Source organism: Anastrepha ludens, chromosome 3 (assembly GCF_028408465.1).
Source record: "Anastrepha ludens isolate Willacy chromosome 3, idAnaLude1.1, whole genome shotgun sequence".
NCBI classification, from domain to species: Eukaryota; Metazoa; Arthropoda; class Insecta; order Diptera; family Tephritidae; genus Anastrepha; species Anastrepha ludens.
In genome coordinates, this window is record NC_071499.1 from 117340935 (window position 1) to 117367633 (window position 26699).

At 35.6% G+C, this 26699-nt stretch overlaps 2 protein-coding genes across 10 annotated transcripts in view; both read left to right on the forward strand.

The window, feature by feature from the left end:
- Positions 1 to 9614, forward strand: part of LOC128858875 (multivesicular body subunit 12A) — a 48073-nt gene extending 38459 nt beyond the window's left edge. For both annotated transcript variants that reach the window (XM_054095420.1, XM_054095421.1), the window contains exons 4-7: positions 3785 to 3979; positions 4049 to 4253; positions 4356 to 4568; positions 8354 to 9614. In XM_054095420.1, the coding sequence (XP_053951395.1) occupies positions 3785 to 3979; positions 4049 to 4253; positions 4356 to 4568; positions 8354 to 8473 (733 nt within the window). In that variant the 3' untranslated portion in view covers positions 8474 to 9614. The remainder of the gene's footprint in view (positions 1 to 3784; positions 3980 to 4048; positions 4254 to 4355; positions 4569 to 8353) is intronic.
- A 5645-nt stretch (positions 9615 to 15259) lies between these two features.
- Positions 15260 to 26699, forward strand: part of LOC128858876 (filaggrin) — a 37704-nt gene continuing 26264 nt past the window's right edge. Inside the window, exons 1-4 of one of the 8 annotated variants that reach the window (XM_054095422.1) lie at positions 15260 to 15363; positions 15463 to 16210; positions 24367 to 25493; positions 25659 to 25833. In XM_054095422.1, the coding sequence (XP_053951397.1) occupies positions 25404 to 25493; positions 25659 to 25833 (265 nt within the window). In that variant the 5' untranslated portion in view covers positions 15260 to 15363; positions 15463 to 16210; positions 24367 to 25403. The other 7 variants (XM_054095423.1, XM_054095425.1, XM_054095426.1 and 4 more) reach the window with 7 other exon arrangements.

Here is a 26699-nt window from a genome sequence, read left to right on the forward strand (position 1 = left end):
GCCATACGTTAGGACAGGCATGATGAGAGCCTTATAATGTGTTAGTTTTGTTCGTCGAGAGAGGACTTTACGAGCAACCCTCGTAATACATGACAACAATTCGACTTTGGACATTTCAACAACAAACTCACAGAAGCTTATTGCGAGCACGTAAATACGTACGTAGATCTGGTCGGTGATTCATAATCGTTTAGCGGTTTGTTCGCAGTGGGAAAAAACGAAAACTATATTTGTACGTACTCGCATGATAAGCATGAATATTTTATTTTGATCGAACAGTTGTTGACATATCCGATTGTTGTTTCTTTTGCTTTCGATTTTTTTTCCTTATGTAGGTTTGTTTGTATTTAATTGAGTGTTTTTAAATGGGTTTAGGATTCTAAATTGAAATAAAGAATTGACGGGTTGACTAGCATTTATCGGTGGATACTTTCATGATAATGAAAAATTATCTTGGCCATGCGGCCATCAGGGAAAGTCTGAAGAACGTCATTTTGAAGCACCAGCACATTTCCCGTACTCTTTCAACTATTTCAAAGCTCATATCATGAATAGTGGGCTCTATTACGCCGCTTCCAAGGTTTATATTTATGTACTTGTAAATCAGTGATCTCAAATAGCGCCACGAAAAGTGGGCCAGAAGCCTCAAATCATATGATCTTAAAGGATCCGCATATTTCTGAAGCTAATCTCAAGCCCTTCGCAGCTCATTCGTCAAATCGAAGGTAAGTGGCGCGGTCCTACTGTAGCCAAAAGTTGTCTAAATCATTTTAGGCGCATACTCGATTCTCCGAGATCTTCGCGCCAAAAACTCCAATGAATTGTGGTGCACCAATAGTGTTAAATGCGTCACATTTCTTGAGTGTGTTGATTTTTACGGACGGGTCAGTGGTCCCACGCAACTACTGTTCGACAGTAAGATATGTGTCGGAATTTAAGGTGCCCATACTCCTTGGCGGCCGCCATAGCCGAATGGGTTGGTGCGTGGTTACCATTCGGAATTCACAGAGAGGTCGTTGGTTCGAATCTCGGTGAAAGCAAAATTAATAAAAACATTTTTCTAATAGCGGTCGCCCCTCGGCAGGCAATGGCAAACCTCCGAGTGTATTTCTGCCATGAAAAAGCTCCTCATGAAAATATCTGCCGTTCGGAGTCGGCTTGAAACTGTAGGTCCCTCCATTTGTGGAACAACATCAAGACGCACACCACAAATAGGAGGAAGAGCTCGGCCAAACACCTAACAGAAGTGTACGCGCCAATTATTTATTTTATTATACTCCTCTGGCAACTACTGTACTAGCAGCGTAACTGATGTTTTTCACGGCAGGTTTCTTCTTCTTCTTAGCATCACAGTCCTTGGTGATGCATTGCTTCATCCTCAACCTTGCGCCATCTGTCCATATCTAAGGCTATCTCCTTCCACCGCCGCAAGTTTAGCTTCCCAAGGTTAACTTCCACGTCTTTGAGCCATTTCTTTTTGGGGCGTCCTCTGCTTCGGCCTCCAACAAGGCGTAATTCAACTGCGATTCGAGTTGTTCTCTCTTTGGGCATTCTAAACACGCATCCGAGCTATCTTATTCTCTTGGCAGGATTACTACTCAATATTCATGAGTAAAGCTCGAGTTAGATGCGTGAAGAAATCAACTGATTATGAATGGTTGTTGCAATCAAAGATGATAGACTACAGTCATGTCATCGGGGATTCAACGAGAGAACTCTTTTGGCACGTATTCAAAGGCTTTAAGATTCAAGTTGAAAGATGTTTAATGTATTTTTAGTAAAACAAAGTATTGGGTCTCGTTTTTACTGCTCGAAAGCTATCGATATCGATAACTATCGTTTGACAGCTGAGAATGGCGAACTGTTGTTACATAGCTATTCGGTAAGGTTTGGCACGCCATCATGAATCGTTTAACGCGAAAACGAGGTTTTCAAATTGTATAAATTTACATTGAAAAAAAGACCTGTTCGCGAAGCTCAGTTCATAGAGCACTCGCGGCATCATCGGTCCTTATTTCTATCGAAATGTGGAAGGAGCAGTCGTTACGGTGAATGGCCATGTTTCCAAAAATTAATCAGCTAAACATCGACGATATTGAGTTGCAACAAGACGGCGCGCAACTTTCCACACGGCGCGCTTGAGAATCGATTTATTGCAATATTTAAGCCACCATTCACCTCTTGCCTCATGAATTGAGCGACGTTTGTGTGTGCCACTTTCGATGAAAGCTTTTCTCGTGTCTAAAAACAATCTCGTATATGATACGAGGTTCACACTTTTGGCCAGAAAAAGTGCCTGATATGAGGTTCTCATTTTAGGCACGGAAATAGGATACCTTCCGCCACTCGTTGTTTTAAGTCAAAGGGTTAACTTCATACGGTCCGAACTATTGGAAAAAATAGTCAAAGATTGGACTCATCGAATGGCCCATGGAACTCGTAGCCGCGGCGGACATATGCCGGATATTATATTCCAAAAATACATGGCATGAAATTATCTACCAGATTATAATAAAAAAAAAATTCATTCCAACAATATTTCTGTTTCGTATTATGATTTTATGTTCTCAAGCTCTTGAAAAAACACCCGATACATAATTTTTCACATAAAGTTAGAAATACATAAGTCGCATTCATTAAAGATTGTGGCACTAGACCAGCAACAATGTTTTGTAGGTTTGATTGCCACGGCAAAGTATTGTCAAAGTAGAAAACAAAGAATGAATTCGCCTTGTTTCATTCTGTGCTGACAGCCACATGGACACGGCGAAAAAAAAAACAAATCAGCTGATTTACCGATACTACCCAAGGTGAATTGAGTATCTAAGGTGGCGCCATTAAAAAACAGTTACTTTATTTTTCACGATTTTGACAAGTCTGAGGCCAACTCCCTTCGCAATACAAAACAAACAAAATAGGTGAAATTATATTTTTGTGAAAATTCTGACTGGCTTGGTAGTTTTTATGTGATTTCTGAGATTTAAACTAATCAAACTAATGAAAATGAAGTGCCGTGTGTTAAATAGTAAAAGCACAAATTAATATAAGCCTCCAAATGCAGTTTTTTTTCGTTTTTATGCGGAAGACGCCGTGGCAAGGAAGTATGTGAGTGTGTGTATAATTTATGGTGTTTGGTTGTTTCCATTGTTTTCGGCTACTCTTCTTCTTCATAAACAAGTAATTTCCCTACCTTTCGCTTGTATGGGCTCTTATGACAGAGTGAATTCGGAAGGCGCAATGTTGTATTCCCTCATTCTTGAACATCAGCTTTAATAAATTCGCAAAAAAGTCAATACGCAAAACTAATATTTCAATTTGAAAACAAAAAAAAAACACCCAAACGCAAGATTGACAAATCTAAAGCGCATTCATTAAAGGTGGTGGCATTAAGCCAACAACACTGTTCTGTACGTTTGATTGTCAAAGTAAAGTATTGGGAAACTAGAAAACAAATAATGAATTCGCCTTGCTTCATTCTGAGTTGACAGCCACATGAACACGTCGAAAGAAAAAAACAAATCAGCTGATTTACCAACTCCACCCTTTAATAGATTCGCCTTGGACAAATCTAAATTCTCTTCCTTTTATTTCGAAACACATTTATTTGAGTGATTTGTAGTCATTTTACCTAAGAATATCTAAAAATAGATTGTCTATTCAGTTTTTTGTACAATATTTTTTTCTTGAACTCTTTACTTCCATTCTCTATTTAAGTTAAATCCAGTTATTATTATTTTGAGTTTAAAAAGTCAGTATTTTAATAAATTTTAATTAACCCTTGCAGAGTGATTCCCGAGAAAACACAACCTCCCAAAGAATTTTCACTGCTTTCGCGCACTGCCGACACAGAACAGAAGGCGTGGCGTAAACGACAAATCGCCTACAAACTTACCAAACGCGGCAATGTCACACAAGCCGTCACCGACATAATACTCTGTTCGAAATTGAAAGTGGCACCGGAGGGATTCAAATTAGCTGGGTAAACTACTTTTTTTTCAAAATCACATATTTTCCACTAAACGTTTTTGTTTTGCTCTCCTTCCTATAGCGACATAAATGGCGTATTGATTTGCTACAAAACTGGTGCCATACCCACACGTTCACCGCCACCCGTACCGGGTATAGCGCCACAGCTGCTGAATGGTGGCAGTGCGAGTAACATCAGCAATGGTAGCAGTGAGGTGGAAAAGGCGTTGAATCGTTTGAATTTGAGCGGCGGTGCCGCTAATTGGAATGGGCCACCCAAACATCCGGTGGGTATTGTATATAGTGTAGACTTGCATACATACAAACATATAAGAAATTGAAACTATTATCATATTATATTTTGACTTTTGTTGTTTATTCCATTCTAGCTACCGCCTGTGCCCAGTGACCATGACTACGAAGAAATACAGGCTTCATATCAAATCAAGTCACCACAACGGCCTGCACCGCGTCCTCCCTTCACAGCCCATATGGCCACAAATACTTCACTACATAGTGTAGGCACTTTGGGTGCCTACTCGGAGGTAGAGGGTGTGCCATTCATCATAAATCCAACACTAAAACGTGCTACGGAAAATGATGTGAGTGAAAGTATTGTTGGTGTTATTACAAAATTTGAATAACAATATTGAAAAATTCTTCGTGGACCTGTATGTACGTAGTCTCTGACTACTAACCGCAGGGACTCCAGAGCACTCTGACAAAAACTGAATCGTAAAAGGATAAAATGTCTGCTGGGATTCAACAGATCAACTACCAACGTCCTCACAGGTGTTATAACAGGTCACTGCACTATTGGCACCCTAGCCAGTAGAATGGGGGCATCGCACAATGACTTCTGCAGGAGCTGTGGAGATGAAGAAGAAATTGATTCGGTACACCACCTCCTCTGTGAATGTCCGTGCCAAATATCTTGGCGATTATTTCTTTGAGGACCTGGGAAATTTGCCAAATGTCTCACTGGAGGCACTATAGTTACCTTCTTAAAAATATCTAAGTGGTTAAAGCAACTTAGTTAGGGGAAGGAAAACAGATGCAGGTATCACAATGGGCCTTAGGGCCACCGAGTGTCTTGTGTTAAACAAGCAATCAACCTAAATTGTACACAGGGCTTCTTTATCCATAAAACAGTGTAGGCAACCGCGTACGGACGGCGCACGCAGAAATTGACAGAATGGACTTCTTTTCTTAGAATTTCTCGTAGAAGCCAAATCTGTTAGAAACGATGTCGAGAAAAATCTTTTCTTACAAAGTCACCAGCCCTAATGTACTTAAATTAATATAATATATGCATCAAAAACTAAAGCTCAATTAAAAAGGCAAAGGTCGCAAAAGACCATGAGATCGGTGTGCAAACCTCTTATATCATAGAATGGAATCTAAAACTCAACTCGCTCTGTTAAAAATCCGTTGAAGCAGCATATTTCCTAGGCCTAAATGTAGAAAATCTTGATGATAAAACAGTTTCATTGTGCTTAACGATCCGAAAGAAAGTAATAATAGAGACTTAACTCCTGAAACAGTTTATTTCTTTGGCCAAACATTTGATGACTTCGACGATGATAACTTTCGGGCTAGCCAACATTGGCAGGGCGTTGATAATCTGCTTACTTACATACTTACGGCTACAACCGTGTGTCGGTTTTGGCCAAATCCAGTTAGGAGTTTTGAGTGCTGACAGGTCCTGCAGCACTTGGTCTTTCGAACGAAGATGTGGCCTTCCTCTTCCTCGTCTTCATTTTTGTCGTGCCGTGTCGTAGATTCGCCTTGCTGGAGGGTCTACTTTCATACAGGTGACATGGCCAAGCCAGCGTATCCGCTGTATTTTTACATGCTTAACTATGTCCATGCCCAATTGGAGAAAGAAAATGGGACGCCCGAGGAAAAGGTGGCTAGGAGATGTGGAAGATTATCTTAGGAAAATGCGCATGCAATGTTGAAGGGAAATGGCTGTAAATCGAGAACGATGGCAAGAAGCTGTGAAGGAAGCAATGGTTCACCAAGGACTGTGACGCTAAGAAGAAGAAGAAGAATAACTATGTCCATGCCCGTATATAGCTAATACAGCTCACTGTTCCACCGTACGCAGTACTCCTCACTAACGCGGCCAAAGATCTTACGTAGAGTTTTTCTCTCGAAGACTCCCAAACTTTCTCGTCTGCTGTTAACATCGTCCATGCTTCTGCGCCATATAGCCGGACGGGAATGGTGAGTGGTTCGTAAAGTGTCAGTTTGGTCCGTCGAGAGAGAGCTCTACTTCTGAATTGTCTACGGAGCCCAAAATAACACCTGTTGGCAAGAGTTATTTTCCATTTGAGCCTCAAGCTGACGTCATTTCTGTTGGTAATGCTGGTCCCAGTGTAGACAAAGTCCATCCTGCTACATTAGCAATATCGAGTTGCGCCGGTAACGTAGACTAGCCAAGGACTGTCTGCCACTTCAGCTGCATTTCCAAAAAATGTATGACAAATGATTTATGATGTTACAACAACAACATGTCTGTCGATGTGCAAGTGGCCAAATACTCACTTGCCGTTTTGTCCCTTTCGAGTATCACTTTTTCCTATCGCCGCTTCCTGGTCAGGCTTAGGCAGCACTGCCATTTGAATAAAAATGACAAAAAATCACTTGTTCCGTACATATCCTCAAAATATGAGTCAGAATTTCTGAATGATATTCTTATACTACCAGAAAGATGGCTGAAATATGTAATATATTTTTTAAATATTTAAAATTTTAAAAATAGTTTTTATTTTTTTTATTATTATTTTCGTTTTTTTTTAATTTTTTATTTTTTTTTTTTATAAATATATATATCTTGTTAAAAAATATCTTAAATTTTATACACAATTCTATGCCAAAATTTTTAACAAAAGTCAATTTTTTTTTTTTTTGTTTATTGAGAAACCGCCATTTTATTAAAAAACCATATTTTCCTCTATGATTCTATTAAATACAGATAATAAATAAAGATTCTTCTTATTTTTTTGATTTTCAATGAAGCAACTCAGAGATTTTGTGCCCAACGTAAATCGACTTTAAGATTAATTTAACGTTCGCAAGTCAATCGGTTCTAAGCTACTGGCACAAGCCGGATTTATATACAGCAAAGGACTGATTCTTCAGCCGCATTCGTTAAAATTTATGGGAATTTTTTGTTAGCTGTTACAACAACAATAACAGAGAAGCGTTATTAAAAAAAGTTCGAGGGTACAACAATAAGTACATAAATGAGAAAATAATTTTAAATGTCTTTCCAGAAAAAAAAATCTTTAAAGATCGTTTTTTTCACGTCCTTACTGTGTTGAACCCTTTAGATGCAATTTTGTTTGACTATTTTTTTTTTTGTTTTTTAATTTTTTTACTATATCTGTTTCTGGTTTTTAATTTTTTTCTTATATATATTTTTATTATTTTTTATATATATTTTAATTGTTTTTATATATTTTTTTTAATAATTTTTAATAATTTAATAATAACCAAATATTAAGGTTTTTTTTAATATTTTTTATACAAATTTTTTAAAAAGTATTTGTCTTACGTCAAAAAATTTCAATAGCCTGTATAAGTTCCCATTTACTACAATCAACGTAGAAAGAAAGTATAATTTAGACGTAATTTTTTTTTACTATTTCTTTTTTTTAATTTTTTTATATTTTTTTTTTATATTCTTTTTTATATCAGTCAGTCACTAGTCAACGTCAAAAGAAAGTGTACACTATACATATATTGACAAGTTTTGCCTATACTTTTACATTTTTTAAGGCAATATTTTTTTTTTATAAAAATATAGTTCAGACTACAACCAAACCATATAAACTTTGTGAAATTTATTTTTAAATTCTGCAAATTGTCATCAAAATTTCAAACGATTTGCTCCGAATTTTTCGAAAAATGCAGCTCAATTAATTTTGGTATAATAAAGTGCAAGTCTAAAGTCGATAAAGAATCACATGGATTTTGAGAATTTTTTCCGTTGGCGGTCATGCAATTTTTTTCTACCCCACATCCGTCAGCGGACAAAATCAATGCGTTTTTTGAACCACTTTGGGTACGCAGTTTTATAGGCACTGAATTATATTAATTAAAAAAAAAAAAAAATCATGAAAAGTAAACAAAAATCAAGAAAAGTAAAAAAAAAAATAATAAAAAGTAAAAAAAAATTAATAAAAAGTAAAAAAAAATTCATGAAAATTAAAAAAAATCATGAAAAGTAAAAAAACCAAATTCATGAAAAGTAAAAAAAAACTTTCATGAAAAGTAAAACAAAGTTAATTAAAACTATCGCTAAGCTAATCAGTTGCACGCCACGTATTTATACAAAATGAAAAAAAAAAATGTTTCAAACCTTCTCTTCTCTTTCCAGTTACCCACACTGCCACAAATTGCGGACGTGCTTAAAGGACTCGATTATGATTTTCAATTAGAGCGACAAATACTCTGCACTATGAAATCATCAGCATCGAAGAATCCATTTTTCAAATAAGCAAAAAAACCCTACACCACTTGTGCGAATAAGCAGGAACTATTCAAATTTAATTGAAAAATACACAAAAATCAGCTGTTATGAAAAAACCCGTTAAGAATTAACTAAAGAATTTCGAAAACGTTTTGTCAGAAATTACAAAAATAAAAAACAAAAATCAATTGTTGAATGCTTTTCCAAAAAAGTATCTGAAATAAAACAAAAATAAAATTTAATAACAATAAACAATTAAGAATTCGTAAAAAAAATTGAGTGCACACACACGCGCGTTTACTTGACTGTAGTGAGTTTATCTAAAAAATAAAAAATACATAAAACCAAAATAAAAATAAAAAGCAACTGCATCTATCCAATGCATTCTACACATTTGTACTGTACGTACATACATACGCACTTTTTTTCTAACTAAAATTTACGCTAACCTCTGCCACTGTCTGCTCGACAATTTCGTTTTGATTCTAAAATACATAATTTCTTTTATTTTTATTTATAATAATACTTTAGTGAACTTTTAGAGATCGCAATCAAAGACTTTTTCATCATTCATCATTTCCGCATCCTTGTGCCTTTCACCCGCATCAAATAACACTATTTTCTGCGTTTAAATGCATAATTATTTCTCTTCATCTTTTTATATTATTTACTCTAATGATAGATTTATTTATATAACTCTCACCCCTCAGCCTTCTTCAGTCTCACACAACTTTAATGTACACCAATTATTGTGATCAATTTTTGTCATAACAGAATAAAAAGTATATAAAAATATTTATATTAAATTCGAAAGTAAATAAATATGTTAAAAATCGGTAACAGCAAATAAAAATTGGTTTTATATATTTATAAAAAAAACAACAAAAACTATTTACGACCACATTATATATACAAATATACATATGTTAATTTAATATAGTTTATTGTATAAAAAAGCAAAACTAAGTATCCTTAAAATCGGGCATACCAACAAATACGAGTATATACATACATACAAACATGCATACATGCGTACACTCAGTTTAGTTGTTAATTGATTGTAATAGTATTAAGTACTTGTGTATGCATTAGGAGTTAAAATTAATAAACCTGTACACAAATTAAAACATAAATAAAAAATAATAACAACAGTTAACAATGTAATATATAAAAATTATAGGAACGAAGCGTACTGCTCTTCACCACATTTCACATAAACTGTGCTGTAATTACACTGCTTTTCAAACTATGCTGCCTGAAAAATTATAATGTACAATTGGCGTTTAGTTTTGCACGTTTCTCGTGGGCGGAATAAAATATAGGCTGACTGCTTTGGCCAAATGAGTAGAAGAATGAAATTCTTAAGAACTGGAATGCATTTTTCGATGTACGCTGCATATAGACGTATAAAAACATATAGACATAGGAGCTGAAGAACAAGATCGTACGGTCACAGCAAGATCCGCCTACAGGGGCCCTCACTGCTCAAAAACAAATCAGACTACACAGTCCCCGACCTTAACTTCAAGAAAGACTTTACGGTACGTTTTCCACCGAGAGCCGAATGGAGGGAAGGAAAAGTGATTGGAACGTTCGACATTGAAATCTACACTGATGTTTTTTTAGATGAACTGTTGTATTGAAGCTGGCCTCTGTTTGGAGCCGCTCAACATATCCAAATCAATCCGACTTCCTGATTATGCCTCCTAATTGCAGACAGAATTATTAGCAATCAGTGAAGCTTGCGAATCACTGAAACACTACAAAGAAATTTGTGCAAGATCAGGTATCTTTTCAGACATTCAAACAGCTATTAAGGCCTTAGATTCCAATTCCATTTCATCCAAGTTAGTTTTACAGTGCAGAAAGGAACTAGAGCTGCTTAGTCATTGGCTTCAAATTATTCTGATTTGGGTTCCCGGTCAAAGGAACATAGAGAGAACATAATGAGTTGGCAGATGAGCTAGCAAGAAAAGGTTCGGCACTAGACATAACAGAGGCGGTTGCGGTTGCTACCACATTCACTACAATAAAAACATCCACTGCTTCGCACTACTACGCTTTAGCCGAAAGGAGGTGGGAACAAATAAATACGTGTAGTACTATTACGTGTTAGGATGTTCTCGGCCAAAGGCATTATCACACGAGAACAGTGGTAGTAAAACCTAATTACGAATATTCCAGCAGGAATACTCAACCACAACAACAACAACGGTGCAGCATAAAGATTTCGATTGTGTTTATTCAGCACTTGCGTACAACTAACTGTAATTAAGGGCTTAGGGATAGTTAAAATTTTCAAAAAATTGATTTTTTTTTGCATTTTCTTAAAGTAGAGTAGAATGGGGTAAGATAGGTCATTTTTTTTTTGGAGAGCTCTTGCTACGGTGTTTTTGCATTGATTTTGAAAAATAAGCAAGATTTTGAAAGGTTATTTATCTGCTAACATTTTGGTTATACTGACTTATGTTTGGCTAAATATTTTTTGGAAGCTGCATTCAATAAGACAAAGGTACTTTTTTTCGATATTTTCAAAATCGGGGGGCACGTAGGTCACTATGTGTGAGAGGAAAAGAACAATGTACATGGCTTGGAAATTAACGTTTTAACTTTTATTTATAGAGTATGAACACTGCACATGTTATAAAAGTTAGGAATTTTTCTTTAATTCATCACGCGAGCACGTAATGTTTCGAACGGAATTTTAAATTGTTTAGAGGCTGATCGAACACTAGCGCCATCTCGGACTGCCGCGATTGCGTTTTTTACATCCTCTTCATTTCGTTTCGGCGTTTTTCGCACATAATTACGCACCATTTTGCTGCAAAAACAATTAAAATTTATTTTATTCAATTAAAAGTAGTGACCTATAATGCCCCCAGACGGCTGACCTATAGTGCCCCCAAGCACATGTTTTATGTTAGTGTCGATATTTTAAACAAAAATATCAAAAAACTAACACATTATTCGTGTTCAGCATTATTTTCTACGTAAAATAAAACTCACCTGACAAATATTTACATACATTAAATGCACTGCACCGTAGAATAAAAAAAATGCTATGTCGGAGAAAAGCTCACAAAAAACTAAACGACGCCAGAACTAGGATAACTAATGAATGGTGACGGCCGAAATGACAGTCGCAAACGTTGTTCCCCACCACGTATTCAATTCACATAAGACGAGTGACCTCTGCAAAAACAGTGCGACGAAAACCGCACCTACCTATTGTGCCCCCGTACCTATCTTACCCCATTCTACTCTATATTATATTAAAAACATTGTGTGAAAATTTGAAGTGAATCTTTGTGAAGTGAATACTTTTCGAGTTATTTAACAATTACCAAAGGGCGCTCGTGCGCTACATAAATCGATAGCAAAACTTTAAATGCGTTCTTCTCAAAACTATGTTTTTTGCACTGGTGATCGCTGTAACTTAAAAACCGCTTGGTAGATTTCAATAAAATGTATACTGTTTTTGAAAAACATAAAAAGCTCATTCCTGATCGAAGAATTTTTTTTTTTCAAAACTTTCTATTTTTTAAACAATTATGTCGGTTTTTTTTTCTCGAAAATCTGAAAAATGTTTCCGGAGGCCGTCATATTGTTAATTTTGAAAACAAAAAAGTTTCGATCAGGCACAAGATTATCTATTAATAAAATTAATTTCTCTTGTCCGGTTGAAGGGTGAGATTTAAACTAATAAAACTAATGAAAACAAAGTGCCACTTGCGAAGCAAATCAATGTGGCGAGGTGAACGGTTTGGCGAGCCCACCTAAAATTCGCATTGTGAGTGGCGAATGAACTTATTTGCCGAGATTATGTCGTTGGAAATTTAAGGAAAATAAATTATTTCATCCTCTTTTGACGTTTGTGTGATTTATACTTTCAAATTTGTGTACTTATGCGAACTGAAATTTGACCAGTGTGTGCAAAAGTGTTTAATAGCGAGGATCTTTATTTCGAGGATAGTTACAATGTGACCGCCTTATTCGTCAGAGGCGTTTCATAAGAAATTGCTTTAATCCTATGGAGCTGCCGTCCGCAACATAAGTATTTAGTGCAGATAATCGATTCGAAGAAATGTGGATGTTTTTAAGCAAACATTTTTTTTTTAATATCTTGATCCATTTTTGCATTTGTAGATTCATAACGAAATTTCGGCCAAGTAAGGACGCATTTATATTTGTGCTGGACAAAATTAAGGATAAATTTCATTGACGCCAGTCATCATTCAAAATGCTAATGCTAAAATTGTGTTGTGTGCTAAGAATATTTGTGCTCATGGCAGTTACTAACAACTGTGGGGAATGAATTTGATTTCAATTCAGAGTTTCGCTTATTTTAAGGCCGAAATTTTGGTCAAAACTCGGTTTTTTTTTTGAGAAACCGCCATTTTGTCGAAAAATGCGTTTTACTTATTCCTTTGATTAGCTACTAGATTTAACATTACTTTAACGAAATCTGTTTGTTTTTTTTTTTAATTTCAGAGGATTCAGTTCAGAGATATAGTGGTCACCGCAAAACATCTCTTTTGAGAGGAGCTCCCGGATATCAGCTGTAGTTCCTTCCGAAATAAATATTTTTACTAATACTAAGTTTTAAAATACAGTTAAAAGGTAAAATAATATTTGTACAAACTTTCAGATCAATAAACTTAAAAGTTTTCTCAGAATAAATTCTGGAAAATTCGCTTTTTTCGGCCTTCTAACAGTGTATAGCCCCTTAAGGGGTAACACCACTGTAGGAATTTCAAAAAATTGATTTTTTTTTTATAAGCTTAAAAAATTCCTTGAACCTTTTAAAATACAGAACAAAAAGTTTTATACGTTACCGAAGTTCATTTCATAAATATTTTAAGCTTTTAACCAAGCGTTATTGACTGCTACCTAACGACTTCTCCAAATTTCCAAACTTTAAACGCGTTTTTCTCAAAACACGTTTTCTGAAATTGGCACGCAGCATAACTCAAACAATTTTAAATATTTTTAATCAGGTTTTTCACTACGTCTGTATAATAACCTTCTTAAGAGAAGAGCGTAGGGGATTTTCGATAGATTAACTTAAACGATTGTTATAATTATTTAAGTCCCGTTTTTTTAGTCCAAAATAGAGTTTTTTCCTTCAAATGCTAGCTAATTTCACAAAAATAAATATTTTTTAAATCCCCTACGTGTTTCTCTAGCTATTCTTATCTAGATTAAGAAAAAAAAATGCTTCTTTGTCCCTGATTAAAATTTGCACCCTCTGTGCTGCGTGCCGCGGAGCTCCTTCAAGAGAAACCACATTACAAAAATGTCTCCAAGGCGGCCATTTTGTAAAATTTTTCGATCAAACTTTGTAGTTTTGTATTTTAGTATATAAGTAATAACTTCCCAAATCAGAGTGATTGTTTTCCCTTTCCTTCTATACAAAAAAATTCTTTAAAAATCGTGTTTATTTTACGCGTGTACAGTGGTGTTACCCCTTAAAGGAGATACTACCCATTTTAGAAAGTGAATTTACAGTGCCCCGATAAGTACAGAAATGACCTAACACGAGAAGCAACAAGCAAGAAACAAATATTTCTGTAGATCAGGAATACCAAATCTGATTGGCTGCGTTGATGGAACGCATATTACGATTTATTTAAAAAGTATTGGGCAAACTAGAAAACAAATAGTGAATTCGCCTTGTTTCATTCTGAGCTGACAGCCACATGGACATGGCGAAAGAAAAAAAAAAACAACTCAGCTGATTTACCAACATCACCTTTAATAGAATCCTTGGGTAAAATAAAAAGTTTTCTAGGTTCATAAAAAATTAAAAAAACAAATTAAAAATTACTTCACATATTCAGCTACTTTTGATTTCAATTCCATTAGCTGTGGTTCTTAATTCTAAACCTTTGTTTTTTATTTGAATCTCAGCTTCTTTAGCTTCATTTACCTCTTTTCTTTGTGTCATCTTTTTTTCTAAATTTTCTTGCTTTTTCCTTTTCTCTTTTATTTCCAATAATTTTAGTTCGTACTTTTTTCTAGTATATCTAGCCATTTTTGCAATTTCTTTTTCTATAGCTTTTGAAATTATTTAATAGATTATATACATAATCCTTTCAATTTTTTTAATGCGAACAGAATAAGCAGTAGCCCAATTTTGACAATAATGGTGAAGCGAATGTAGTTTTTTCGCCAATGGCAATGTAGGAAATATATTTTCGACACTAGTTCGCCATTTTGTTGCGAATTTGCTGGCGATTCGCATCTCACAATTCGAGACTATTAATTACACCTATATTTTCATTCGCTTCGCAAGTGACAATACTACATAGGCTTATACCAGTCACCACTTCCTAACGCTTGGCGAAAATAAGAGGCCTATAGACGCGCTTCCGTTAATAGGTTCGCTTTGATCTTTACTGTAGGCACAATAATCAGTGCATGAAAGCAGCGCTTATTTCAAATATCCGGAAACTAAAATTTTCGAACTTTTCAAATTCAATTCAAAGCGAATACACACAAGGTGTCTTTGGTACAGGAGCTGATTTGTTTTTTTCTTTTTCTTGCGATTTGGTTGCTTGAATGTCAAAATGCATTGCTTCTTTGCTGTTGCTTTGTTTGTTGGTTTACATTCTCGTTGAATGTTTTAACCTTCAGGTCACTAAATTGCAAAAACAGAACACATGTAAAAGTGGATGTCGTTTTACCGAAATCACCTTGTGTGAATTCGCATTGATTAAATTCAATCAAATAGTTTACGTGTATATCGATCATGAATAATCGATTAATGCGTTTGTTGTAAAGGAATAAATTTTAGCTCGGTAGATAGCATGTTTTTGTTTTTTAATCAAACTTATATAGTTTTTAAATATAGCGAATATCACCAAAGCAGTATTCTTCTATTAACAGAATTGCCCTCAACATTCACTTTAATCCAAGTACGACGTTGCCTTCTATTACTATATGTAATTTGAATTTGAATTTTATCTGAGCTCACATATTTACCTTTTAAACTAATTTTATCGTTTCCATACCAGACAAAAGGTTCAATCTAATCACTGAACATACCAAACGCCGTTGAACTCATCGACATCGTATTTTAACATGAAAGAGTAGAGCAGAGTGCGAACAGACCACACGCCATTTTAAGTAATTGTGACAAACCGCAATAAAGTGTTCTATCTTGTTTGTGACGGTAGACGGTAAAACGCTGTTAAATAATTAAAAAGAAAACGCAAAAACGTGTACAAGTCACATTAACGTACAGGCTACGTCGGTAATTAGTTTTTGTGTACGTGCGAAGTGAGTGTAAGGCATAAAGAGTTGCTAGAAATTTTCTATCAAGTCGAAAAGAAAAAGATTTCTCAGATTCTGCTTCCTCTTCGGTCCAGTTTAGCCCCCTCGGCGTTTCATATTTGTAATAAGTTTTGAAAAGAAGAAAAAAGAGGAAGAATTGGAGCAGGCAGCTAAAAGAAAAAAGTAAAAATCGAAAGAGTAGGCGAGCTCACTGCTAAACGCAGCGAACAAAGCGTACACGGAATCGAAGTGTGCGTAAAGGAGACAACGACAACGCGAATTTTTCTGATACTTTGGAGAATTTTTGCACTGAAAAAGCATTTGTCAGCACGCACGCTTGCATAGACAACACACATCACACATCCTTAGGGTATACTTTTGAAAGTGCGTGCGTGTGTGTGTGTTTGTGTGAGTGCGAAAGGTGCATCAAGAGCGGGTGTGAATAGTGTATGAGAGCAACGAACTCGCGTGCAAACCACGAGAGAAAGGGTAAGCAATATGTGTTGGAATACAGGAGGAATTTTTTTGTTTTCATTTGAAATTGGTACATAATTTGTTTGTTTGTGTGAGAGCATTGCCGGTATTAGAATTACACACCATTGAAATAATTTGACAGAAGTGTATTTTGTTAAATAATTTTTTACGCAATATTTGCAATATAGGCACTGGTGTGCGAACCATTTCTAATTTAAACGTCTGTGTTTAGTCGTGCCGTGAGTTACATATTAATGGTAGATCATTAAACTTGTGGGCTTTGAGGGTGTTGCCAGCGTTGCCAGACGCAGGTGTCTTAAAAGTAACTCGGTACAAATGCACGTTGCAGTTCACGTACACTACCTGTCTTGCATATCAAGATTAAATTCCTGTTTTTTTGTTTGTTTTGGTAGTGCCAATTGTTAACTGCAATTCCGTTTGTGGCATTTCTGACTTATTTTGTTTTGTAAATATAAAAGGTTACGTAAATTTTCCATTTGGCAATGCTACGCTAAAAATTTCGCGTTGACACATCACGTATACTAAGGAACTTACCCTAGTTGATTCTTTCCCACGCATGTGTTATCTATTTGGCAAAAAGAGTCAACCGTCTTATCTTTAGGTTTGGTAATCATCTCGTTTCGTTACAAAAATGTTATCTGTCATGCAAAGCGAACGTTGAACAAAGGCGACTATAGAAAAATCTTGATCTATTCACGATTTATCCCGTCGTCGGGAACGCTAAATGCAGCGGCGGCAGTAAAATCATTCAACGAACAAGCGAATCTGAAAAGTAGCTGCAGAAAGACGACGAGTGTAAAACGGAAAAAATTTTCATGTCGGAATCATAAAATTTCTACTGCAAGCAAGAGAAAAATTCGATTTAATTACGTTGAAAATTGTGTGAAAAATTGCGTTAGAAAGCAATTAATTTGTTTTTGATTGAGTGTTTTTTGTGACGCGAAGATTTATGCGATAAAAGTTTATTCACTAAGAAAAAGTCACCGAAAAGAAGAAGCAGAAGAAGAAAATTTCAATTCTGGTATAGTGTGGTGGAGCTCCACCAACAAAAGAAAAAAAAAAAAGAAGAAGCAGAAAAGAAACCAACGACCAAACGGTTGCGGCGACTACATCGATAAAGTGGAAGTATTGAATAAGTGTCGATAGGAAACGCGAAGTCTGAAGGTGTCTCGGAAAAAGGTAGAATCATTTGAATGGAATGCTATAGATTCTCGATAAGTGATACCAAACCTCTTAACGAAGCAATTGGCCGTGAATAAGAATAAAAAAATAGTAACATGAGCGCTCTTTCATAGTAGAAGTACGTTCGGGAAGCAAATGATGTGAATGAGGTGTGTACAGCGGGGGTGCCATCATTCGACCTGCATTTGAATGGCAAAACTTCGTTGGGGACAAAATATAGAAAAAAGGCGAAGCAGATAAATTTGTTGTTTCAAATAAGTGGGGGCGAAACGGAAGAATCTGTAGTAACAAAACTCCGTAAAGTGAGAAATCTCCGTGTTAACTGCGACTTTCATAGAAAACGTGCGCTCAGAAATAATTTGCGCTTGCTTTAGAATCTTGATTACTATATTATTTTTATTAACAAATTGTATTTTGCTTACCTTTTAAATCAAAGTGAAAGCGTATAAAATTCGTTAATCGCTTTCGTTCTCTCATTTGGAGCACTTATTCATAAAATGTCTTTAGGTTAGTAAGTACTTAATATTATTTGTATCTGACATTTACATTTACATTCAATGCTGCTACGTCTTCCACCCCATTTAATTCCGGTGCGCCCAACATCGCACCTATTTCGTGTATCGATATAGCCGTCTTGTGCCATTAATGCAAGACGCCACCACATTCTTTCGTTAGGTTTTTTTCCACCTTAATACACCTTTTGGTTGTATGCGCTTCTAGCTCTTTGTTTGACTGCATTTTTATATAGTTGGATGCTTTTCATGTTTCCTTTTACACATTTACAACGTTTTGCATAGTCCCCTTTTTATGTCTTCATGGATATTCTTGGTCATTGCCTTATTGAAATTAGTGTTGCCAGAAATTCACTTACAAAATTGTATAATTTATTAAAAACAAATTAAATCGAACTTATTTTGTTTTCACGCCTATTTTACTGTGTTATATTTCATCAAGTACATTTTTTTATGAATTTTAAATAAAAATAATTTTATATGAAGATAACCTAGCTGTGTCAAGCGACTGCGTTATTCTCGGACATTCCTCTTTACACTATTCGCTCGTTAGTTTAGCTGTCAAAATAAATCAAACACTAGTTGTCTCGCTTACACCTGCAGGTAAAGGTGCGGTGTTGTTTTTTCGGTTTCGAGAGAGTGCCAATTATTGCCACTTTGTAGAATTTATGCTGTCAGCTTTTTATTAATTTTTTAGTACCTTTTAATTATTTAATCTTGTTATAAATATGCACTTCCATACTAATTAAAATATTTAATATTAAAAGCTGCAAAATTGCTTATGATAAAAAAATATGGGCTGAGCTTTCCTTTTCTACCACGATATATTTGCTTATAATGTCTAAATGCGTGGACCGAATTTAAAAATTATAACACGCAAATGTAGTCACTATATCAGCCTTTTGATTTATATTACTTTTTATAAATTAAAATTAAGAATTAATAGCAATATTTAACGTTAAAAATGCACCTTTTTTGCATAAGCTTGAAAAAATGCCCTATTACAGACGCTTATTTCACTTAAATACAAACACAGAAAAGTAACGAATTCACTTATAAACACTCTTTATTAATTGAAGATTTGATTTAAAGCTATTTTCACTAAATAATACTACAAATTCTATTAGAATTTTATTATTACAAATGTTCTTCTAAACGTTTGTAATGCCGTGCAGAATAAATGTGAGGAGCGAACTGTCAAACGAACGATGAGAGAGAGAAGAACAAAGCGAAATAAGAAAAACCCAGCCAACCAAAAGGGAACACTTCTTTTATTGTTATTTCTATTATTTATAGGAGCGCTTTTTTGCTTTCAAATATACATATATATTACAAAAACAAATATTTTTACAAATACTGAAAATTTGGAATAAAAATCGCGCGATAAATATACATATATATTACAAAAACAAATATTTTTACAAATACTGAAAATTTGGAATAAAAATCGCGCGATTTTTAGTCCAAATTTTCGCCTGCGGCGCTTTTTTGCTTTCAAATATACATACATATTACAAAAACAAATATTTTTACAAATACTGAAAATTTGGAATAAAAATCGCGCGATTTTTAGTCCAAATTTTCGCCTGCGGCGCTTTTTTGCTTTCAAATATACATACATATTACAAAAACAAATATTTTTACAAATACTGAAAATTTGGAATAAAAATCGCGCGATTTTTAGTCCAAATTTTCGCCTGCGGCGCTTTTTTGCTTTCAAATATACATATATATTACAAAAACAAATATTTTTACAAATACTGAAAATTTGAAATAAAAATCGCCTAAATTTTCGCCATCGGCACTCATAAGTTTTACGATAAAACAACATTTTCATAAGTGCTATGAATTATAAAACCTAAGTTAAATGCTTGCTGGCCTGTCGACTGCTGTATTCTCTTCTCTTCAACTGTATTTCAGTACAAACTGCAAATGTGGTCGGAAAAAACCTAATTTTTAAACTTCTCCTGGGGGTTCTATAGGGACCCTAGGAGGTTGGGACTTTCACAGTTATAATGGTGTGACCTTGCTCTTTCTAATGGGCGTGGTGGGTGGTGCCACGCCCCCTCCCCCTCCGCCCCCCATTCAAATATATCGTGGTAGTAAAGGAAAGTTTTTCCAAAATATGTATAGCGTTTTGCCAGTTGCCACATTTTCTACTTGGTTATCGAGTTTTTTTTTTTCATTTTTACAATTCATAACTTACATATGTACATAAATACAGGTTGCTCAATACAGCGGTTAATTAAAAATTCCAAAAGTATAAAAATTTGATATACATTTTTTTTCGGTATATAGGTATGTAACTACTAATTCTAGGAACGATTCTCACTGTTTTTGGCACATGATTTTATTATGTGGTCGTCTTGGTTGACTTCGCAGTAGCGTATCTTGTTAACCTAGATTTTCCAGGGCTTAACCCAATTGTGGATTTTTCTCAGAAATGGCGTGCCAGTTATTCGTTTAATGTGCCAACAGAGCAAAATCTGTTGTTAACCTAGATTTTCAAGTGCTTAACCCGTTTTTCGATTTTTCTCAGAAATGGCGTGCCAGTTATTCGTCTAATATGCCAACAGAGCAAAATATGCTCCAACCCTCGATAAAAAGGGCTTCAGATTACTCTGTGGAGCACTTACAGGTCACTTTGCCTGTAATAAACACTTTAACACAAAAGGGTTATCTAGTACAAGATCATGCTGGTTCTGCTTTAATGGAGAGGAGTTTATGGAACTCTTAATCTCCAACTGTGAGGCATTAAGCCACAGGAGACTCCTGAGCTCGTACTTACAATTAATTGCGCCCTCCTAAGGAGCTGGGTCGATTCCTCGGTATACTTAATAATTACAATCAAGTAATAAAGGCGCACAATAGATCAAGGCCATAGCCTAACCGAGTATACCTAATATGCGTGTATCGCTCACCTAACATTGGCTCTTAACGGCACCCCACAGAATGAAAGTCTAACGGTTTCAAATAGCAGTTCAACGGTTGCCAATTGAAATCGCCAACACGACGAGTACAGAACTTTGGTACGCAGAAAATGTATTGTGGTATGGCACGCATTCCTGCTGAAATCATAGCTGTTTCTGGCTCATGTCTTCAATTTCCGACCACAAAAATTTGTTTCTCACGCTGCTGCAGCGCTCACCGTAGGCTGAAATAGCGTTTCCTCTGGGCAAAGATGCCATTACTCCAAAATCCGCTCCATATCTCTGAGGATGCACGTGCTTTTCGACGTAAACGTGCCGGTTTTCCACTCCCCAAATGCTTTTTAACATAGCCACCAAGATGAAAATACGCTTTGCGAGAAAAATCCATTTTGTTTTTTTTTTTCAAATAAAATCCTTATTTGAGTTACTCAACAGTGAATCTGGAAATTAGTTTGCCATATTATATACTTGAAGTTTGTTCAGTATATACTTTATATCTTTTAGTAGTTTTAATGTAATTTTGCCAATATTATCTAGGTCTATAAGACCGTAATAAATAAATAAATAAATAAATAAATATTTCCCAACTCTCAAGCGTAATGTAAAGCGATTCATTTCATTCCGCGGAGATATGATACCGATTTTCTGTCAATATTTCCTGCGTGAAGGAGCTTTCAATGTCCAACAAAAAAAAAAAATTATAAAAAACCCATTATATGCGGACGACCCTGTGTATAATTTACGTTTTTGAGTTTTCATTTCGCTTTGCTCAAGTGTATTTTAGCTGTAAAAAGTGTTATTAACCTCATTTGTACACATTGTTATTACTTTTGCCCTCTCTTCTCGCCCTGATTAGATGTCATTTATTGTTATATTACAACAAATTTCCATTTTCGATCTTCTAACACTCGTCACATTACTTGCCACTCGCAACACGCATCTTTCCTTGTTGGTTCTAATGTATGTAACATGTATACGTATAATGTACATTTATCATATACCCCTCTTTAACAGCGAAATTGTATGCTTTTTGGGAACGCATTTGCGTTGGGGAATGTGTATTCACGGCCAATGCCATGTGAATCTGCATTTGTTGTATTAAAGCTGCCGCTGTCGGCTTTGCTTGTGCGATCAGTTGGTTAAGTTGACGTACTGTCTACCTCACTAGTTTTTCTGCTGAGTGGGTAGTGGTGGTGTTCATGTTGGGTATGTGTGAGCAGTGCATCCCATAGTTACACCGTTTTTTCCCTATCCTATCCTATACGTTCTTTATACATAGCAATACATTCACCGTGTTGTGCATATCTGCATTTTTTTCTCTATACTCACATTGTAGCAGTAAAATAATTTCAAATTAATTTCTTACCTTTTGAACTTTCGGATTTTAACTAATTTTGACAAAACCAAAAGCGTACGTATGAGGATAATCCATATGTGTGTGTGCTCTTAATTAATTAATGATAATTGTGTTCGCAACTCTAGAAAACATTGTAGGTGTTAGACATGTGTTGTATATCTTCGCTTTATTTGGGTCATTGACCGGCACCACTGTGAAGCTGTGAACATCTCAATGATGTAGTTGTGGTTTTTGCTGATGACAATCAAACTGCATCATCATACTTTTGCTTTCTTCATTTAAATTTTTAAATAAAATACTCGTATAAATATAATTACATTGACCTACAGTGGTGAACAGACGATTGTAAACACCAGCTATTTTTTGTTACGTTTCGCTTATTGTATGCGTTTTTTTTGGACAGGCGGTGCAACTTGTCGAAACCCTCCCTTACCACCACTGCATACAAACAACATTTAGCGTATGGTGTTTCCAGCAAGGCAGAGACTGGAAACACACGATTTTTGATGCGTTTGACCATTTGCAATTAGTTATTTGCAACACCTACTTGTCTAGGTGATATCAATAGAAGAATCAACTACATATAATATCTGCTGCGCGGTCGTCTGGCGTAAATAACCCAATATTCAGTAAGCTGCCAATATGCACTGGGTGAATCTAAAGTAGGGATTATTGGAGTAGGATTGCAATCTCACGCGCAACTGCGGAAGGTTTTTTAATAGGGGTACACCAAAAGCTTGGCAAATGTTTAAAGAAAAAACTCCAACGATTCAAATGCACTTTGCGAGGCCATACGTAATCGGTGTAAGAATGATAGATTACTAGGTTTGCCCTCTAGCTATGGGGAAAAACGAAATTGCGCGAGTAACTTCCTGTGTGAAAATAATTCAGAATGAGTGGCACATATTAGACCGTTATTTGGCTTTTAGCGAAATTGAAAGCATCAGCTGATTGGCTGACGTAGCCGGGGTCATGACAGCGGTTGCTTTATGGAAGTGTGTGTTGTTGAAACTGAGATTGCGTTGGTGATATACGAAAAGAGTTAACACAGCCAATATTCATCTTATTTCATTACCGTCTGAAAAAAGACTGATTGGACGAGTGAGTGAATACGTGTGAAATTAGGGGATAGATTTTTTACTCGTTTTCCTCCATAGCTGATTTGCCCATCAGTGCTCTATCATCCTTGAGTAACTTCAGCTGCCATGTGTGTTGATTTTTGAGTGTACTGATTTTTTTTTTGTATCTCGCCAATCAATCTGTTTATTTCATGAACAAACCGCTGTCAATTACGCCAGCCAATCAGCGTATGCTTTCAAATTCGCAGAGAGCCCGTTAACCGTCTTTTATTGGCCCACCCTACCCTCTGCATATTTTCACGATGTAATAAGTGCTTGCCTGATTATAAGATTTATGCTAAAAAATATTAATAAAAGATGTCAAATTGTTACTGATTATATGCCCACTTATGCATATATTTTTATGAGCGCAATAGTTTTGGGGTATGTACCCTATGATCAAAAAGTACCGGGAATGTTTAATTTAAACGAACCGCACACGTGGGAACCGATCCATAATTTTTTCTTATGTTGGGAGGACTAAGACACTCATCTGTCACTATTTATCCGTTTTGAAGCGTTTGAGAAATGCTGTACGTCGCAAACGGCCGGAAATGTGGGCAAACAATTCTTGGATTTTGCATGATGAAAACGCGCCATCGCACCGAGCCCAAATTGTGCTGGATTATTTGATCAAACACCAAGTAAATAGCTTCGTGCAAGCACCGTATTCACCTGATATGACCCCGTGCGACTTCTTTTTGTTTCTCAAGTAGAATTTACCACTTCGTGGAAGGAGATTTCAGTCGATAGAGGAGATCAAAGAGAATGCGACGAAGGAGCTGAAGGCCATCCCTTCGTTGGCCTACAAGGGGTGCATGGTGCACATGTGTGTTGCTTTAGACGGGTCATATTTAGAAGGAGATAAAATAAATTTGCCTGAAATTAAGCTCTATTTTGTTTTATTAAAATATTCTCGGTACTTTCTGATCATAGGGTATGTCGATTTGTGGTTTTAATTCGTTAAACGCAAAGAATAAGCTATTGAATTTATGTATTTACGCAACTCATTAACTTGTTAAATAATATTTCTTTCTTTTCGTTTTTACAGAATTCATAGAAGACTGAGGATTTAGATTTAAAGTAGTAAGAGGATTCCCTTTTTACGAGGAAAGATTTTCAATAAGTGTCTGAGGCTAGAAGTAGCCAGTTTCAATATAACGTCGATTTTCTCCAAAACATCAAAATAGTCCTTCATAGTGTGGTAAATCAAGGCGGAACGCAGCAGCAGCAGCTTTTCTGCCGGCAATTCTGCGCGCATTAGTGGATCAGCACTCGTCGTCGCTGTGCGGAGTTGTGGATTACACAAAAAGTAAATAAAAAACAAAAACTTGGAATTACAACTCATTCGATACAAACACAAAGTGTGCCGAGGAAACACACATTTCGATCAATCGTAATTTCGATATTTCCATTTCCGGTGCGTATCCAAGCGATGCACTTCTAATTCATTGCACTGAGGATTTGGCAATTTAAGTTAAAGTAGTTGCTACCTACCAAGTTTTATTATCAAACGGAGTAACAAGATAGCGCACTAAAAATAGTAGCCATAGAACGGCTATTGGAAAATAGAGACACGAGAGATTTCTAGCATTGTGAATACTGATCGATAAACCACACTTGAAAAAGGCGAAAATAGCTTAGAGAAAAAGAAACATCCTGTGTTTAACAAATATCATTGAAAATTAAAACTACTATTGTCTCATAGCAAAGCAGGCAAGCGAAAATAATTATAAGTGTAACAAAGCATAAAAAAGCTGGAAACGTAAAAGTTTTGTGAAACAGAAAGCGGCGTTTGCGCTACTAATAAGCGAAGCCGGCCTGTAAAACGAGCTATAAAATATATATAGATATATAGTATATAACAGCTGCCAAAACCAAATCCTTAGCTTCACGTTAAAAATCAACGCTTTTGACTACCGATAGAGTTCGGAATAAAGAACGAAATTCACATACACAAATTTACTAAAAAGAAAAACCAAAACCCAAACCAAAACTGCGCAGCGAGCTGCAGCACTTGCAGAGTAGTAGTGGTGAAGTGAGTGCGGCGCAAGGGGGAGGTAACGCTAATGAGGATCTACTGGCAGCATGAGTACACTGGGGGGAAGTAGGGGAGAGCGAAATGCCAAGCCCAAGTTCTCAGCACTCGATATAAATCGAATGTACAAAAATAGTCGCGTAAGTTATAGACATAAGAAATATTTCAAATAACCTTTATTATGGCTTAAGTTAGTTTGCTAAATCACAACTATTTCAAAAAAGTCGATTCCATATAGTATTTGCTATTTTTCCATAGTGTACAGTTTTATATTTTATGCTCATTGCGCTTTTTAATTGTCGTAGGGTGAACCAGCTGAACCATCTGCACAAAAGAATCAATTGCCACGTAAACATGGAATGCAAAGTTTGGGCAAAGTGCCGTCCGCAAGGCGACCACCAGCTAATTTACCATCCTTGAAAGCTGAAATAAATTCGCCTAATACGAATAACAATCTAACACCATCAACCGGGCAAGAAGGTACGTGTCTGTCTGTGCTTTAAGTTGAGAAAAAAAAATTAAAAAATTTTAAAAACAAAAATTGAAAAAAAAGTCATTAAAATTTTTAAGAACATAAAAATTGAAAAAAAAAATCATTAAAAAATTTTATAAACTAAAATTAAAAAAAAAAAAAATCACTAAAATTTTTAAGAGCATAAAAAGTTAATTAAAAAAAACATTAACATTTTTAAGAACATAAAAATTGAAAAAAAAGCATTAACATTTTTAGTAGTACAAAATTCTATGCTATTAGAAGAGGGTCCGAAATTTATGAAACAAAAGAAGATTACTTATTAATTATCACCTTTGAAAGTACATAAGTCAAAATCATGCTTGTTCATTCGCTGCCTTGAATATTGTAAACCGCTATGAGGATCATAGGTTAGGTTAGGTTAGGTTTGGTAGCCGCATCGCATATAGAGACAGCGATGCCACTTAGACCACGAAATGGGTCCGTTGTAAGCCGCAGGGGCTGGGCTACATTTCCCTTTCCATATGAACCATCCTGAGCTTTTGACAAAGCGTAAAAGGTTGTTGATACCTAAAGTGTATAGATTATCTATATTCATTAAGAAGTTGAATCTTAAATAACGGTTCCTGCTTCTGGCTAGAGCTGGGCATGTGCAAAAAATGTGTTGAATTGTTTCCAACTCCACCTCATTCCTGCAGCTACGACTGAAGTCATGCATGTAAACGCCTAATCTCCTTGCATAATGTCCTATGAGACAATGTCCTGTGAGGGATCATGCAAATTACTAGGTTATTCAATAAGTTTTGCGGTTTGATAAGAAAAACACAATTTTTTGGTTTGAAATACACTTAACTATTCAGTTTTAGTTTCCCTG